General features: G+C 45.5%; 1 protein-coding gene across 2 annotated transcripts in view; it reads left to right on the top strand.

The window, feature by feature from the left end:
- Positions 1-221: 221 nt before the first annotated feature.
- LOC130356506 (amine oxidase [flavin-containing]-like) overlaps positions 222-18,391 on the top strand; it is a 107,771-nt gene continuing 89,601 nt past the window's right edge. Inside the window, exons 1-2 of one of the 2 annotated variants that reach the window (XM_056558170.1) lie at positions 222-240; positions 1,467-1,694. In XM_056558170.1, the coding sequence (XP_056414145.1) occupies positions 1,649-1,694 (46 nt within the window). In that variant the 5' untranslated portion in view covers positions 222-240; positions 1,467-1,648. Of the gene's footprint in view, positions 241-1,416; positions 1,695-18,391 lie in introns of those variants that run through there. The other variant, XM_056558169.1, reaches the window with a different exon arrangement.

Raw genomic sequence — 18,391 nt, 5'->3', positions numbered from 1 at the left:
TGTTAAAATCTGTTGAAGCTATTCCGCAATATCTGCATATCATCACTTACCTGCATCCAATGCTCACCAGCTTCCCGTATCAGGTCAGCTAACCTGCCATCAGCTGAACTCTGACGTCAGACGCCAAGGAGTAGCTCGCCGGTGAGAACGGCCGCACATCGTGCGAACACCATGCCGCCCCGGCTGGAGCGCATCTGAATTCATCCAACTCGGCCTGACGGCGGTGCGGTGAGGTGCCAGGTATTATTCCTATTGCAGAGTTATTCAATGTGGAGTGGGCCAACTGGCATTAACGATCTAGTATTGCTATTTGTTTCCAACTGAACTGCACACGATCATTCACAATTGTTTCAGGACCATATTTATTTTTTCAGGATATCACCTGCTACAATTCATTATTTATTCCATCATTTTATTTACAGGACTGTTCACATTTACAGGACATTTTTCTTGATTTTTTGCAGGTGGAATCAATCTTTATAGCAAAATCTCTTCCACAATACAGACACACTATCATTTTGGAAGTGTGTCAATTCATACCAGTAACAAGTAACCATTTTAGAGGACTGATATTATCTATCCTTCTCTATTCTGTAGTGTATTCTGAAGGGTATTGCTGAACCATTATATGTATTTTATACTGTGATTCTTATTATTGCGCTACCGTAGGGCCCTGCGGGACACGCATCCATTCTATTTTTATATTAAGCTAGTTATTAGCGTTATTGTTGTCTTTTGCTCTTTCTGACACCAGACATCTACCACTTAATCTTTTTTGATATTGAGCTGAGGATTAATAACCTTTATTCACGGAAATATAAAAGAGTTATGATTTTTAGAAGGCGAGGAGGAAAAAACAAAAATGCAGAAATAAAAGTGTCCTGGTCCTTAAGGTTAATGTTGTTTTGCATTGGGATAGAACGTCCTTTTTATTTTAGTATGTTTGTTGCCTTTCCTATAGTTCTTACATAAACATCTCTATTTACGCTGTATTGTTGTTATTTGTATTATATATTATTTAGTATTGTTGTGATTAAGGAACAAGAGGAAACTTGCAGAAGAAAATAAACTTATTATAGTTGCTGCAGTGTTCAGCATCCTCCTTCTTATTCTTTCTAAAAAGCTTTCGACTATATTTTTCGCAATACATGATGGTTTCAGCATGTCCCTGTCCTCTATTCCAAAGGCTCTGGCCTAATCTATTGATCTGGTCGTCATAATGTGCAGGGCTGCGCATCGCTCTCAGTTGCCATAGTAGTTTATGGTTGTCGGGTAACATGCACACTCTGATATTTATCACCTTGTATTATTGCTGTCATTTTGTGATGTTTTTTTGTTTCACCACTTGAGGGAGTTTGTGACTAAAGATTCGATTAGCTGAATAGGTTGTACATTGAGCAAGATGATGTCTATTGTGCACAAGAGGTTTGAGCTTCCAGGTTTTTATACTAAGAGGATCATTTCAGAGTCCCCATCATTGAGGGAGAAGGAGGAGTCCAGAGGAGGAACACTGGGAAGAATAAAACCACCTCCTGGAAGACAGAGCTGCTGACAGCTGATAAGGGGAGATCCTTGCCAGCTTCACTCATCTCCAACATCAGTTTAGCTGCAGAGGCATAGAAGAACCAAATCCAGCACAGTTTGCACCATGAGCAACAAATACGACGTGGTTGTCATAGGAGCTGGCATTTCAGGTGCGTAATAAACACATTTGAGGCTGCATCGTTATATTGTAAATAATACCATATATTGTATCACTTGTTACACCAACTTTACCACAGTTGTTGTTGTTGTTGTTTTTTATTTATAATAAATAAATCCAAGCTACATTGTAAAATATTCCACTGTTGTCAATTCAAATCCGGATCTTTTCTTCTCTTTACACATTGCTTAATCCACTGTGATCCTGTAGAAACTATCTTTGTAATCCGTCTAGGCTGCAGGGCTCAACCTGACAAAGAACATCAGTGTAGTGAGATTATTGTTCATTTGCACTACATGGGATTTTAAAGCAGGTGTCACAATTCATTATGCTGGATTTTGGGACTAAAACGATCGTCACATATGGCTAGAAATGTAATAGCACAGTTTCACTAGACCATTTTGTAATATGCGTAGTTGCGATTGGTGAAGACAGATCACAATGTACTTGTTTGGCAGTACTGGGCCTTATGATTAAAACAAATGAGATCACATAAAAATTTGATATATTGTTAGTTAAGGTCAAGGACAAGCTGATCAAGAACTGACGAGCAATGTAAAAGGTACAAACCATGCTGTATGTAGCAACAAGTTGTAGATAACAATATGTATAAATGACTGTGACAGGGTGGAGACACACCTTGGAGGTCTTTGCCAGAAGATGTGCTGCTGCCATGTAGTCTCTTTTTAAACCCTTGTAAAGCGTTTTCTTATATTTTAAATATAAGCTGTTTATGCAGTGGAGCACAATGAAATTCATTTTTTATGTATTTAATACACTAAAGGAAGAGGAAGTCTATCGAATAGTAAAAAGGATTTTATGATTTAATATATTTCATAGATTTTAGAGGTAATTATGTAGGTTTTTGGTAAATAATTTTTTTTTTATTTATTCTATATTGATATTTTGCCATCCATACATGTAATATCTCCCTAAAACCTCTACTATAATAACTCCCATTCCCAAACCCTGCATTCCAGGAAAATCTGATTCTTCTTTTTGCTTAGAAATGTAAAGGGCTGTGGATTTTGGAGAGGAATATATTACATAATGAAAAACAGTCTGTCAGGTTTTGACTAAAACAACCAATCACAGCTCAGATTAAATTTTACCAGAGCTAAATAAGATATTAAAGCTGAGCTGTGATTGGTTTTTATGGACAACATTAATTTTTGCCAACAAATTTGCAGTTACAGACTTACGCTGGGTCATGAATTTGCAATAGTGGATTTATGCCATTAACTATAAATGATCATGATCATTTTACATTTTAATAGTTTTGACAATTCGGCAAATGGCAAAAGCAAATATGTTTATTTCTTGTTATTATAATTTTTATATAGGAAGGGGGTGATTTTAATTTTTATAAGGGGAAGATTTTATTTATATTTATATTTTTGTTTTTATGCCTTTTATTAGCTCTCTTAGGGGACTTGTATGTGAAATAATTTGATTGCTCATACAGATCAATGTAATACTATAGTATTATATTGATCTATTCTATTAGTTGCCTAGTACAGGCCCCGGGCTGCCATGACAACAGATTGGCTCACCATGTTTACATCAATCCGGCTAATGTACCACCAATGACATGCATTAAACCCTAGAGGCCTAAGCCCATTTTGGCCATGAGGACCAGGCCAATTTTCTTTTTTTGCTTTCAATTTTGCACCTGCAGTCCCATATAAGGGTTTCACAGTGATGATTCCGATCAGCATTGCTGAGCTGCTTTTATTTTTATACTAGACGCCGCGATCAACTTTAATTGCTGCGTCTAAAGGGTTAATGGTGGGCATCGGCCCAATTGGTGGTGCCTGGGGTTTGAAGCGTGCTCAGCTCATGAGCACGCTTCATACCCCGCTAACGGGACCAGGGCATACAGGTACGCCCTCGGTCCTCAAGTATAGGGACGCAAAGGCTTACCTGTATGTCCTTGGTCCCCAACAGGTTAAACACTGTTTAAATACTGTTATCAGTTTTGACAATGGCAGTTAAACAGTTAATAGGGGGCAATGGAGGTAGATCCCTGACAGCTAATAGGGGCGGCTGTCACCTGCTAAAAGCAGCCACTGGGCATGGAGCAGGCTCCCTGGAGAATACACCGTTAATGGTGCTATGATCGATATATATGTTGTGCTGTAAAAGAGTTAAAGCGCATCTGTCACTTGAAATTGAGATAGTAAACAGGCCATACAGTGCAATCAGAATGAGGTTATATTGCAGTCATACCATTATAACTCTCTTTCGTGAGTTTATTAAAAAAAAAAAAAAAAGCCCCTCCCATGAGTGTCATTGACACACAGGGTCCTGTGCATGTGGCAAGTGCACAATAAGGCTATGTTCACATGATGGAATTTCCATGCAGTATTTTGCATTAGACTTCCACACGGATATTCTGCAGCAGCCCCATTTATTTCAATGGCGTTCTGCTGCACTGTGCACATGGTGGAATTTCCATGGCATATGTTTCTGCTGCAGAAGTCCTGATTCTGGGGTTATTAGAAATAATAGACATGTCTATTCTTTCTACAGAGTCCACACGGAAATGCATTGCCATCTAAGAGACAATTCTAGAGTGATCCAAGTGCCAGTATGTTCTACCGGCATTCCACTGTCAGTAGAATGTCTGCACAAAAATGTACCCTTCTGAACATAGCCTAAGTCAACGAGCGATCCTGAAGTTCTGTGATGACACAAGCGCAGTGAGTCACAGACTTCTAGAATGTTCGGAGACTCGCCGCTGAAATATACTATAATTTTAATACTGGTATTAAATGGATAAAGATAGAGGAGTGAATTTGGACTATACATTCATCTTTCACTTAAAGAAATCAAATGACTTCCCTCATACCTTAATGGGGGGGGGGGGGGGGCCTTATGATGGAATTAAAAAGATTTGGGTATTTCCCATTATATACCTCTATGTAAAGTTATGACATATGTTACTATAGATATATACAGTGGCATACATTGCTATAGTGTAGCAGACTGTAAAGGAATCTGTCAGGCTGTAATGCTGCCCCTTTTAGGGGTAACATAGACAAACACACTGTGGGAGATAACTAAAAACTGTCTGATTTGCCCATAGCAACCAGTCAAAGTTCAACACTTAAGGGGATCCTGATCTGCATGCTATTTTATGATGTTTATTTTTTTCCTGTCTTCTGCCCCTGAAGTCATTCCCCAGCCCCAGAGATTCCTTCCCACCATTTATGAAGCAGTTTGGGAGCTTCCATCCTAATCTGGATTTGGATGAAGAGTGGACTATTAATCCAGTGGCTTGACTAGAGTTAAGTTCTCATTTTGTCAAGGACTGATCAGGCAAGATGCCTCCTCCTTAAGTAGTGGATGACATTAGTAGAGGCCCCCCCACATTGGCCGAGCAGCGCTAGTTGACTCTTTGGGGGCTGTATACAGTCTTGGCTGTAGCTCCACCTCTAATTATATCATTGTTAGAGGCAGGACTACAAAAGAAGAAGTCTGGGCCAGAAAGGAGGTTGGTAAGTAATCTACAACACAAGTGCTAGCAGTGTTAGTTAACTCTTTTCTTGCTTGACCGATGCATAGCGCTCAGCCCAGCAAGATTTAAAAAAAAAAATTAGCAATATAGAAAGCTCGCTGGTTTACTTTGACAAGCGTTAAGTTGTGCTTTACAGCAGCACAACATAACTCTTTATTACTAGTTCGAGACAAACCAAACACTTTCCGAAAGTTCATTCATCTTCACTCATGACATATCTCTATAGAGTTGAATGCAACTGCAGTGGGCATTTCTGACCGCCACTCCATTTACCCAGAAGGACATATACCACCATTCTCCTAATCAGCAGGGTTCCCAACAGCCAGATCCCCACCAAATAGACAGTTGTCACCTATCCTGAGGATTAATGATGAGTGTCCTTTGTACCAATTTGAAAACCCCTATGGGTGCATTTCTATGTTGCAGCTACTGTATTTGGAACAAACCACTCCTGCGTGTGGTGGCCAATTTTGTAGGTAATGATAATTTGAATTGCTAGCTTCAACATGAGACTATACCTTTGATTTTAATGTGGGTATTTTTTTTTTGTGACATAGAATGGGGCTACCATAATTAAATAAAGACACTTGTTTTTAGAAAGATCCCACAAATCCAAGGGGGTTCTCTACATTTTTCTGAAAGCTGATGGAAAAAATAAAATGGCTCATAATGCAAATATGAACATATTTTAAGATATCAAAAACCTGTGTAAGAACAAAAGTATAAGGCTTTGTTCAAACGTTGCATTGTCCACACGGAAAATCTCCATGCGGACATTCCGGAGACTGAGGGCGGGGGCATAACATGCTGGCGCTAGAGCTGCACGGGAATGCGCCATCTCATAGACATCTATGCTTTCCGTGCCAAGTCCTCTGGAAGAATGAACAAGTTCATTCTTTCTGCGGACTTGGAAATCGGAATTTCCATGCCAGAATTCAACAGAAATTTCAATGCATGAACATAGCCTCAGATTTGTTGTGGATTATGCTTATATTGCCACTAGACCAAAAACCAGCATAAATGATTTTCCAGGTCAGTTACTTGTAGTGTAAAAATAATGAGACAAGCTCTTAGGAAACTCCTATAAGAAGATCAGTATGCTGCAAATCCTTTCTTTAACACCAAAGCCATGTTTAAGAATATTTCTGACTTTGCACGTGTGAAGGCTTAATGTGTAATGAACCCAAATGTGGTCACGCAGCCAAAATTTTACAACATACACCATGCTTGATGCATTATTATTACTTCAATTTAAAGAGTTTTTCTGCTATTTTAAACAGTTCTCTACAGGTTGGGACTGGGGTTGAATACATTTTCTGCACATAGGGGTATTGGTTAGTAAAATAATTAATTATATTATTATCTTAATAGACTATGCAAGTTGTAATGTAAAGATACTATTAGTAAAGTGAAAAGTTTTCAATAAAAACTGACGGAATTCACTAAGAATTGAGGGTGAATTGCATTTCTACCATATGTTTGAAAAGTTTGCATCAGTGAAATATTCTTTTCCCCCCAAAAAATCAACTTGTTTACAGAAAAAGACAACATTTTTCTAGGGTATAAACAAATTTCACAGATTTTTGGCCCATATTTTGGTGCATGTTTTACTGATTCTAACATTTGAAAACCATGTGTTGCCTATTGGACAGCTTAGAATTTTTGGCACATACAATATGCAAAGTGGCACACCCATGGCACTTTTTAAAACATGCAAATTTACATTGAAAATGAGTTTCACCATTTAATTGTGTTGATTGAGTTTCTTCATTTGATTGTGTTTCCTAGGCCAGTGACATGTTTTTTTTTTATTTAAAGGAAAACTCTCATCAGTGTCACTGAAATAACCTGTTACTACAGGCAGGTAGTGCGGATGAGACTGATAATAACCATACTTACCTGTCTGCAATCCGTGATCCCGTTCGACCCGTTCCTCCAATCCTTCCATTTGGTTGGCAGCCTTGGGGCATGGGTGGAGACATCACTGTCGTTGCTTCTTTACTGGGTCCCACTTCAAGCAGGCCTACGGAAACAACTGTGGAGACATCAGGGAACTCCATGCCCCAAGCCTGCCAGCCAACCAAAGGAACAAAGGAAAATACCACAAGAACGGGACCACGGATCGTGGATAGGTTAATATGATTATCATCAGTGTGAGGTTAACACTGATGACAGTTTTTCTTTAATATTTTACCCTATAGGCTACACCAAAGGACACCTATTTCCTCTGCATACTAGGGTTCCCCCCCCCCCCACACACTACACTATTAGGCTAATTTGGAATTTACATTGTGAGCCCATATTGGTTTCAGCAATATGTCACTTATGAGTAAATATGTTGACTTTTGACTAAACTTCCATCTAAATAGTTGCAGCATTCTGTGAGTGCTAAGTTTTTGGAGTCTAGCATATTTTTTGTCTATTGTCTCTCTCTCTCTCTCTCTCTCCTCACATATCATTGACCAATAGAAAGCTTTCTATGCAATGAACTAAGAAGAAAGTATTGATTAAAAGAGTAGTGTGAGGGAGAGTTCATAGCTCTTATATAAATGCTTATCTATAGGTACACAGCACTCGCAGTATACTGAAACTAACAGATGTACCGTATATACTCGAGTATAAGCCTAGTTTTTCAGCACGATTTTTCGTGCTGAAAACTCCCCCCTCGGCTTATACTCGAGTGAACTCTCCGCCTGTCAATCCCTTCTCAGTGGTCTTCAACCTGCGGACCTCCAGATGTTGCAAAACTACAGCTCCCAGCATGCCCGGACAGCCATCGGCATGCTGGGAGTTGTAGTTTTGAAACATCTGGAGGTCCGCAAGTTGTAGACCACTGCGGCCTTCGTCATCATCCAGACCCCCCCCTTTAGTTTTCTACTCACCTCCCCTCGGAGGGAAGGAAGGGTGAGCTGGTCTGTGACGTCCCTGCGCATTAACGTCCCGGGGCCGGCCCGGAGCGGAGAAGAGGGCATCCCGGTGAAGATGGACAGCCCGGAACGACTAACCCTCTCCACCGGATGGTCCCTGCAGCATAGATGGCCCGGACCAGCTCACCCTTCCTTCCCACCGAGGGGAGGTGAGTAGAAAACTAAAGGGGGGTCTGGATGATAATGAAGGCCGCAGTGGTCTTCAACCTGCGACCTCCAGAGGTTTCAAAACTACAACTCCCAGCATGCCCGGACAGCCATCGGCTGTCCGGGCATGCTGGGAGTTGTAGTTTTCCAACATCTGGAGGTCCGCAGATGTTGAAGACCACTGATGAAGGGATTGACAGGCGGTGATGATGAAGGGGGGATGATGACAGATGATGAGGATGTTCATGACAGGGGGGGATGATGTATTTCCCACCCTAGGCTTATAGTCGAGTCAATAACTTTTCCTGGGTTTTTGGGTTGAAATTAGGGGTCTCGGCTTATATTCGGGTCGGCTTATACTCGAGTATATACGGTAAGTTGAACCACAATACAGAATATTTATGTTACGCCGAGCGCTCCGGGTCCCCGCTCCTCCCCGGAGCGCTCGCTTCACTCCCCCCGCTGCAGCGCTCCGGTCACGTCCTCTGACCCGGGGCGCTGCGATTCCGCTGCCAGCCGGGATGCGATTCGCGATGCGGGTAGCGCCCGCTCGCGATGCGCACCCCGGCTCCCCTACCTGACTCGCTCTCCGTCTGTTCTGTCCCGGCGCGCGCGGCCCCGCTCCCTAGGGCGCGCGCGCGCCGGGTCTCTGCGATTTAAAGGGCCACTGCGCCGCTGATTGGCGCAGTGGTTCCAATTAGTGTGTTCACCTGTGCACTTCCCTATATCACCTCACTTCCCCTGCACTCCCTTGCCGGATCTTGTTGCCATTGTGCCAGTGAAAGCGTTCCTTGTGTGTTCCTAGCCTGTGTTCCAGACCTTCTGCCGTTGCCCCGGACTACGATCCTTGCTGCCTGCCCCGACCTTCTGCTACGTCCGACCTTGCTTCTGCCTACTCCCTTGTACCGCGCCTATCTTCAGCAGCCAGAGAGGTGAGCCGTTGCTAGTGGATACGACCTGGTCACTACCGCCGCAGCAAGACCATCCCGCTTTGCGGCGGGCTCTGGTGAAAACCAGTAGTGGCTTAGAACCGATCCACTAGCACGGTCCACGCCAATCCCTCTCTGGCACAGAGGATCCACTACCTGCCAGCCGGCATCGTGACAGTAGATCCGGCCATGGATCCCGCTGAAGTTCCTCTGCCAGTTGTCGCTGACCTCACCACGGTGGTCGCCCAGCAGTCACAACAGATAGCGCAACAAGGCCAACAGCTGTCTCAACTGACCGTTATGCTACAACAGTTACTACCACAGCTTCAGCAGTCATCTCCTCCGCCAGCTCCTGCACCTCCTCCGCAGCGAGTGGCCGCTCCTGGGATACGCTTATCCTTGCCGGATAAATTTGATGGGGACTCTAAGTTTTGCCGTGGCTTTCTTTCCCAATGTTCCCTGCATCTGGAGATGATGTCGGACCTGTTTCCCACTGAAAGGTCTAAGGTGGCTTTCGTAGTCAGCCTTCTGTCCGGAAAAGCCCTGTCATGGGCCACACCGCTCTGGGACCGCAATGACCCCGTCACTGCCTCTGTACACTCCTTCTTCTCGGAAATCCGAAGTGTCTTTGAGGAACCTGTCCGAGCCTCTTCTGCTGAGACTGCCCTGTTGAACCTGGTCCAGGGTAATTCTTCCGTTGGCGAGTATGCCGTACAATTCCGTACTCTTGCTTCAGAATTGTCCTGGAATAATGAGGCCCTCTGCGCGACCTTCAAAAAAGGCCTATCCAGCAACATTAAAGATGTTCTGGCCGCACGAGAAATTCCTGCTAATCTACATGAACTTATTCACCTAGCCACTCGCATTGACATGCGTTTTTCCGAAAGGCGTCAGGAACTCCGCCAAGATATGGACTCTGTTCGCACGAGGCGTTTCTTCTCCTCGGCTCCTCTCTCCTCTGGTCCCCTGCAATCTGTTCCTGTGCCTCCCGCCGTGGAGGCTATGCAGGTCGACCGGTCTCGCCTGACACCTCAAGAGAGGACACGACGCCGTATGGAGAACCTCTGCCTGTACTGTGCTAGTACCGAACACTTCCTGAGGGATTGTCCTATCCGTCCTCCCCGCCTGGAAAGACGTACGCTGACTCCGCACAAAGGCGAGACAGTCCTTGATGTCTACTCTGCTTCTCCACGTCTTACTGTGCCTGTGCGGATGTCTGCCTCTGCCTTCTCCTTCTCTACAGTGGCCTTCTTGGACTCTGGATCTGCAGGAAATTTTATTTTGGCCTCTCTCGTCAACAGGTTCAACATCCCCGTGACCAGTCTCGCCAGACCCCTCTACATCAATTGTGTAAATAATGAAAGATTGGACTGTACCATACGTTTCCGCACGGAGCCCCTTCTTATGAGCATCGGATCTCATCATGAGAGGATTGAACTTTTGGTCCTCCCCAATTGCACCTCGGAAATTCTCCTTGGACTTCCCTGGCTTCAACTTCATTCCCCAACCCTGGATTGGTCCACTGGGGAGATCAAGAGTTGGGGGTCCTCTTGTTCCAAGAACTGTCTAAAACCGGTTCCCAGTAACCCTTGCCGTAACTCTGTGGTTCCTCCAGTAACCGGTCTCCCTAAGGCCTATATGGACTTCGCGGATGTTTTCTGCAAAAAACAAGCTGAGACTCTACCTCCTCACAGGCCTTATGATTGCCCTATCGACCTCCTCCCGGGTACTACTCCACCCCGGGGCAGAATTTATCCTCTCTCAGCCCCAGAGACTCTTGCCATGTCCGAATACGTCCAGGAGAATCTTAAAAAGGGCTTTATCCGTAAATCCTCCTCTCCTGCCGGAGCCGGATTTTTCTTTGTGTCCAAAAAAGATGGCTCCCTACGTCCTTGCATTGACTACCGCGGTCTTAATAAAATCACGGTTAAGAACCGCTACCCCTTACCCCTCATCTCTGAACTCTTTGATCGCCTCCAAGGTGCCCACATCTTTACTAAATTGGACTTAAGAGGCGCCTATAACCTCATCCGCATCAGAGAGGGGGACGAGTGGAAAACGGCATTTAACACCAGAGATGGACACTTTGAGTATCTGGTCATGCCCTTTGGCCTGTGCAACGCCCCTGCCGTCTTCCAAGACTTTGTCAATGAAATTTTTCGTGATCTGTTATACTCTTGTGTTGTTGTATATCTGGACGATATCCTAATTTTTTCTGCCAATCTAGAAGAACACCGCCAGCATGTCCGTATGGTTCTTCAGAGACTTCGTGACAACCAACTCTATGCCAAAATTGAGAAATGTCTGTTTGAATGCCAATCTCTTCCTTTTCTAGGATATTTGGTCTCTGGCCAGGGACTACAGATGGATCCAGACAAACTTTCTGCCGTCTTAGATTGGCCACGCCCCTCCGGACTCCGTGCTATCCAACGCTTTTTGGGGTTCGCCAATTATTACAGGCAATTTATTCCACATTTTTCTACCATTGTGGCTCCTATCGTGGCTTTAACCAAAAAAAATGCTGATCCCAAGTCCTGGCCTCCTCAAGCAGAAGACGCCTTTAAACGACTCAAGTCTGCCTTTTCTTCGGCTCCCGTCCTCTCCAGACCTGACCCTTCCAAACCCTTCCTATTGGAGGTTGATGCCTCCTCAGTGGGAGCTGGAGCTGTTCTTCTACAGAAAAATTCTTCCGGGCATGCTGTCACTTGTGGTTTTTTCTCTAGGACCTTCTCTCCAGCGGAGAGGAACTACTCCATCGGGGATCGAGAGCTTCTAGCCATTAAATTAGCACTTGAGGAATGGAGGCATCTGTTGGAGGGATCAAGTTCTCCTGTTATTATCTACACCGACCACAAGAACCTCTCCTACCTCCAGTCTGCCCAACGGCTGAATCCTCGCCAGGCCCGGTGGTCTCTGTTCTTTGCCCGATTTAATTTTGAGATTCACTTTCGTCCTGCCGATAAGAACATTAGGGCCGATGCTCTCTCTCGTTCCTCGGATGCCTCAGAAGTTGAACTCTCTCCGCAACACATCATTCCACCTGACTGCCTGATCTCCACTTCTCCTGCCTCCATCAGGCAGACTCCTCCAGGAAAGACCTTTGTTTCTCCTCGCCAACGCCTCGGAATCCTCAAATGGGGTCACTCCTCCCATCTCGCAGGTCATGCGGGTATCAAGAAATCTGTGCAACTCATCTCCCGCTTCTATTGGTGGCCGACTCTGGAGACGGATGTTGTGGACTTTGTGCGAGCCTGCACTATCTGTGCCCGGGATAAGACTCCTCGCCAGAAGCCCGCTGGTTTTCTTCATCCTCTGCCTGTCCCCGAACAGCCTTGGTCTCTGATTGGTATGGATTTTATTACTGATTTACCCCCTTCCCGTGGCAACACTGTTATTTGGGTGGTCGTTGATCGATTCTCCAAAATGGCACATTTCATCCCTCTTCCTGGTCTTCCTTCTGCGCCTCAGTTGGCTAAACAATTTTTTGTACACATTTTTCGTCTTCACGGGTTGCCTACGCAGATTGTCTCGGATAGAGGCGTCCAATTCGTGTCCAAATTCTGGAGGGCTCTCTGTAAACAACTCAAGATTAAATTAAATTTTTCTTCTGCATATCATCCCCAGTCCAATGGACAAGTAGAAAGAATTAACCAGATCTTGGGTGATTATTTGCGACATTTTGTTTCCTCCCGCCAGGATGACTGGGCAGATCTCCTCCCATGGGCCGAATTCTCGTATAACTTCAGGGTCTCTGAGTCTTCCTCCAAATCCCCATTTTTCGTGGTGTACGGCCGTCACCCTCTTCCCCCCCTCCCTACTCCCTTGCCCTCTGGTCTGCCCGCTGTGGATGAAATTTCTCGTGACCTTTCCATCATATGGAGAGAGACCCAAAATTCTCTCTTACAGGCTTCATCACGCATGAAGAAGTTCGCGGATAAGAAAAGAAGAGCCCCTCCCGTTTTTTCCCCTGGAGACAAGGTATGGCTCTCCGCTAAATATGTCCGCTTCCGTGTCCCTAGCTACAAGTTGGGACCACGCTATCTTGGTCCTTTCAAAATTTTGTGTCAAATTAATCCTGTCTCTTATAAACTTCTTCTTCCTCCTTCTCTTCGTATCCCTAATGCCTTTCACGTCTCTCTTCTCAAACCACTCATCCTCAACCGTTTTTCTCCCAAATCTGTTCCTCCCACTCCTGTTTCCGGCTCCTCGGACATCTTCTCGGTCAAAGAAATCTTAGCTGCCAAAAAGGTCAGAGGGAAAAATTTTTTTTTAGTGGACTGGGAGGGTTGTGGTCCTGAAGAGAGATCCTGGGAACCTGAGGACAACATCCTAGACAAAAGTCTGCTCCTCAGGTTCTCAGGCTCTAAGAAGAGGGGGAGACCCAAGGGGGGGGGTACTGTTACGCCGAGCGCTCCGGGTCCCCGCTCCTCCCCGGAGCGCTCGCTTCACTCCCCCCGCTGCAGCGCTCCGGTCACGTCCTCTGACCCGGGGCGCTGCGATTCCGCTGCCAGCCGGGATGCGATTCGCGATGCGGGTAGCGCCCGCTCGCGATGCGCACCCCGGCTCCCCTACCTGACTCGCTCTCCGTCTGTTCTGTCCCGGCGCGCGCGGCCCCGCTCCCTAGGGCGCGCGCGCGCCGGGTCTCTGCGATTTAAAGGGCCACTGCGCCGCTGATTGGCGCAGTGGTTCCAATTAGTGTGTTCACCTGTGCACTTCCCTATATCACCTCACTTCCCCTGCACTCCCTTGCCGGATCTTGTTGCCATTGTGCCAGTGAAAGCGTTCCTTGTGTGTTCCTAGCCTGTGTTCCAGACCTTCTGCCGTTGCCCCGGACTACGATCCTTGCTGCCTGCCCCGACCTTCTGCTACGTCCGACCTTGCTTCTGCCTACTCCCTTGTACCGCGCCTATCTTCAGCAGCCAGAGAGGTGAGCCGTTGCTAGTGGATACGACCTGGTCACTACCGCCGCAGCAAGACCATCCCGCTTTGCGGCGGGCTCTGGTGTAAACCAGTAGTGGCTTAGAACCGATCCACTAGCACGGTCCACGCCAATCCCTCTCTGGCACAGAGGATCCACTACCTGCCAGCCGGCATCGTGACAATTTACACATAAGTAACACATAGCTGAAATCAGATTTAGCCCAGATTTACCTCCACCCCACACACAGTCATACTCTGCCATAAAAGTAGAGGACCTGCAGTAAAGCAAATGTCTAAAACTGCTGTTAACTGTTTAAAGCAGCATCTAAGGCAAAATAGATCATGTAGAGGAAAAACATTGTAAAAACAACATATAACAGTTACCTGTAAATGGAGAAGCTAAAAGAAGATAATCCATTATAGAATACTAATAAAAATATCACATTGGACAGAAAAGCTGCGGCAGTAGACAAGTGGATAAGACATTGCAAATCTTTTCTACATTCTACAGATTTTTCTTGAACAGAAAATTATTTAGCAGATTTATTGTGGATTTTTACTTCAGATTTTATCCCTTTCAGTGTAGCAGGGATAAATTCTGTAATGGATCTGCAACAAAATCTTCATTGAAGTATTTTAGTCAGACATTTGCATCAGAATATATGATTTGCAGCTCTTCATTGTTTTAGACCCTTCTCTAGTTTTGGCCTACAAATACTCATGTAAAATACTGACCTAAATACAATTGTGTGAAAGTAGCTTAGTACTGTTTTTAATCAGAATGTCTGTGTACTGAGAAGTTACATTTCTTTCATGTCTTCTATTATTTGTTTAATGAGCGTAGCAATATGACTTGTGAATGCTGAGTATACATTTATGGACAGATGTTGGGTCATTGAGTCTCTGTAAGTTTTGTATGAACTGACCTAAATACTAAGAAATGGATTAAATATAGAGAGGAGCGAATCGAATTTGATGAATCTGAATTTGTTACGAATTTAATAAAAAATTAGATTCCTAACGAATCTGAATGTTGCTGTGATTCGTTTTAATGAATCGCTCCATGGACTCCATTTTCAGCAGGCTGGAGGGCTAAAATGTCGGATCCATATGTGAGGACATGGGGCAAGGAATTCTGGGAAGGTGTGACGGAAGGATGACCCTGAATCACATAGTGGCATGCAGCCTATCAGCAGCCAGCCCCTGTGATGTCACAGCCCTATATAATCGGAAGCCATTGCTGCAGACAGGCATTCTTTTTGCAGAGAGAGATCAGACAGTGTGTGCGTTTCAGATTTAAAAAAAAGATTTACAGCAGCGATTCACCACAAGCCACAATCACTGCAGACAAACAGTGACAGGGGAGAGAGAGTGAGAGAGAAAGTACACTTTTTGGTGTATTACACAGCGACTCTGTACTGCTGCACTGGGGTGTACTACAACTCTAAAGCTAATAGGGGCCAGTTATAGTGAGCACTAAAAGCCATAATCATCTGCTATTAGTGCCTAATACAGGTTTTAAGCCTAATGGAGCGTATTGTCCTCCTCTCATAAGTATAACCTGTACGTACACCTAAGTGGTGTACGATTTTGTACCTGTTAAAGTCATAAGTGCCTAATTACTCTGAAAGACCAGCCAAACCAACACACCTGGTTTTGTAGCCTAATAGAGTTGTAAGCGTAGTGGAGCGTATTGTCCTCCTCTCATAAATGTAACCTATACATACACCTAGGTGGTGTACGATTTTGTTCCTGTTAAAGTCCTAAAGGCCTAGTTACTCTGAAAGGCCAGCCAAAACTACACACCTGCTTTTATAGTCTAACAAAGTTGTAAGCGTAGTGGAGCATATTGTTCTCTCATAAGTGTAACATATAAGCACTCAGCTGGTGTATAAGTATGTCAGACAGAGAAGTGCCAGGAGTGGCAGAGGCTTAAATTCATCAGGCAGAGGCAAAGGTATCAGCTAGAGGTCATGTCTCGACCAGCAACCCATCTGCCCTCATTGATTGGTTAACTTGATCATCCACTTCATGCCAAGGGACATCTGACACCCCCAGTCAACAGTCGGTGGGTTCTTCAGACACAGCCATCAGTTGGTATGGCCTTGGAGCAGTCCCTGTCCTCCAACTGCCTCTGTCCCATGCTGTTCCCTCCCCCACATAAGTATCATATTCTGTAGATTCAGCTCCACTATATAGTGGGGACGGTCTATTTGAGTACAGTCAGCAGCTACTGCCCCCAGCCAAGAATAGGAGGAGACATCCACCACTTCCTCCGCTAGGCGGGTAAGTAGTGAAGAGGACAGTGGCGTGGGAGGTGGTGTTCCGAGTGTTCAGGCTCCTGAAACAGACACTGTTGGGGAACCTGAGATTTACATCAGTGGCGTGCAGACAGAACTCGGTGATCATGAAGCCAATTACAGTTGGGAGCCGGGTGCAGATGGGACTTCATCATCATCAGGAGAAGAGGGTTGCAGGTTGCCCGTGAGGCAGCAGCTGAGCCAGCAAGGTTGTAGCATGGTTGGGAGTCAGTATGGGGGCAGCAGTGGGAAGTCTGGAGCCAAACGTGCCCGGGGTAGACCACCTGCTTTGTGGCAGCCTACCTACCCGGGAGGTAGTGGAACAGGGGTTCCTGGAGTTGGCAGCTGTATCAGTCAGTCATTGCCGACTGTTGGGGGGAAAATCAGCTACTCAGCGGTGTCCGGAGGATGTTAACATGGCCACATGCAAGATGTGTCGGCAGAAGGTGAAACATGGCCAGGGTCTTAATGTGGGCACCACAGCCCTGCATCAACATATGCAGCATCACCATAAAGCAGCCTGGGAGAACCGTGGCTCCGATGCGATGGTCCAGCCTGCTGCATCACCCAGTGGCACCTTGTTTCAGCCAGCCAAGGCTCCACCACCTGAGCCAAAGGACGCTGTCTGTCATACCCATCTTCTCTTTGTCGGTGCTGCTCGGATGGTGCAATAATGTGGATGATACACAAAGTATTAGGTAACAATATTTTATTGAAACACATACATATGGGGGTAAAACATGGACAAGACGCGTTTTGGGAGTCAGCCCTCCCTTTTTCAATTGCGGACATATGCAGGAGTTTTTCTTTTTTCTTCAAATCCGTATCCTGTTCCAAGAATCCTGCCGACCCCCGCGAGGACATCGGCCGTAACCCGCAGGCTGCAACTCCAGAATATCTACCACTACCCCAACACGGAGGGGTTACATGCATGAACCCAAGGTTCACCTAAGGTGAGTGCACTACCTGACCATTTGCTTTAACAAGTGTTATCGGAATTACACGAGGCGCTGTCCTCCATCTTTTTGCTTCTCTATGTTATACCCATCTTCTGTCAGTCCAGATGCTCCTGCTCCTCCTACTCCTCATCAGTCATTCCTGGAGCAATCTATCAGCAAAGCGATGTCCAAGAGACAGCAGTATGTGCCCACTTATCCAATGGTGCAGATGCTGAATGTGCTCCTGTCCAAGTTGCTGGTGCTGCAGTCTATCCCTTTTCAAGTGGTGGACTCTGCACCTTTCAGAGAACGTGCCAAGCTGTCATTTATTTGCAAAAAAGGCAGTACCAGCACTGCACAAATATGTGGAGAAGAAGGTGGGCCAGTCCTGGAGCCTGTCGGTGTGTGCCAAAGTGCACGGCAGCGTCGACGCGTGGAGCTGTAACTACGGTCAGGGACAATACATGTCTTTTACGGCCACACCAGCATCTTGGCCAGGTCACACTGCTTCCGCCTCCACGCTCTCAGGCTGTTGGTCCTGTGACAATGTCTGTGCAGGGCACAGCGGTGTCACGCTGTTCTTCACATGGTTTTCCTTGGCGAACGGAGTCACACAGGGGAGGAACTACTAAAAGTCATTCATAAAGAAATCGAATCATAGCTTACTCCATGAAAACTGGAAATGGGAACTCTGGTGATTGACAATGGGAAGAACATCTTGTCTGTGCTGCGTCAAGGAAGCCTGAGGCATGTGCCCTGCATGGGACACATGTTCAATCTGGTTGTCAAGCAGTTCCTGAAGTGCCCCCCCCCCTCATCTGCAAGACATCCTAACAATGGGAAGGAAACTTTGCATGCACTTCAGCCACTCATAAACTGCAAAGCACACCCTCCTTAAGCTGCAGCGTCAGAACGGCATCCCCCAACATAGTCTCATATGCAACATTTCCACTTGTTGTAATTCAACCCTCCATATGTTGGACCGACGATTCGAACAGAAAAAGGCCA

Source organism: Hyla sarda, chromosome 2 (assembly GCF_029499605.1).
Source record: "Hyla sarda isolate aHylSar1 chromosome 2, aHylSar1.hap1, whole genome shotgun sequence".
Lineage (NCBI taxonomy): Eukaryota > Metazoa > Chordata > Amphibia > Anura > Hylidae > Hyla > Hyla sarda.
Note: the sequence above shows the minus strand (reverse complement) of the source record. Positions and strands in the feature narration are given on the sequence as shown.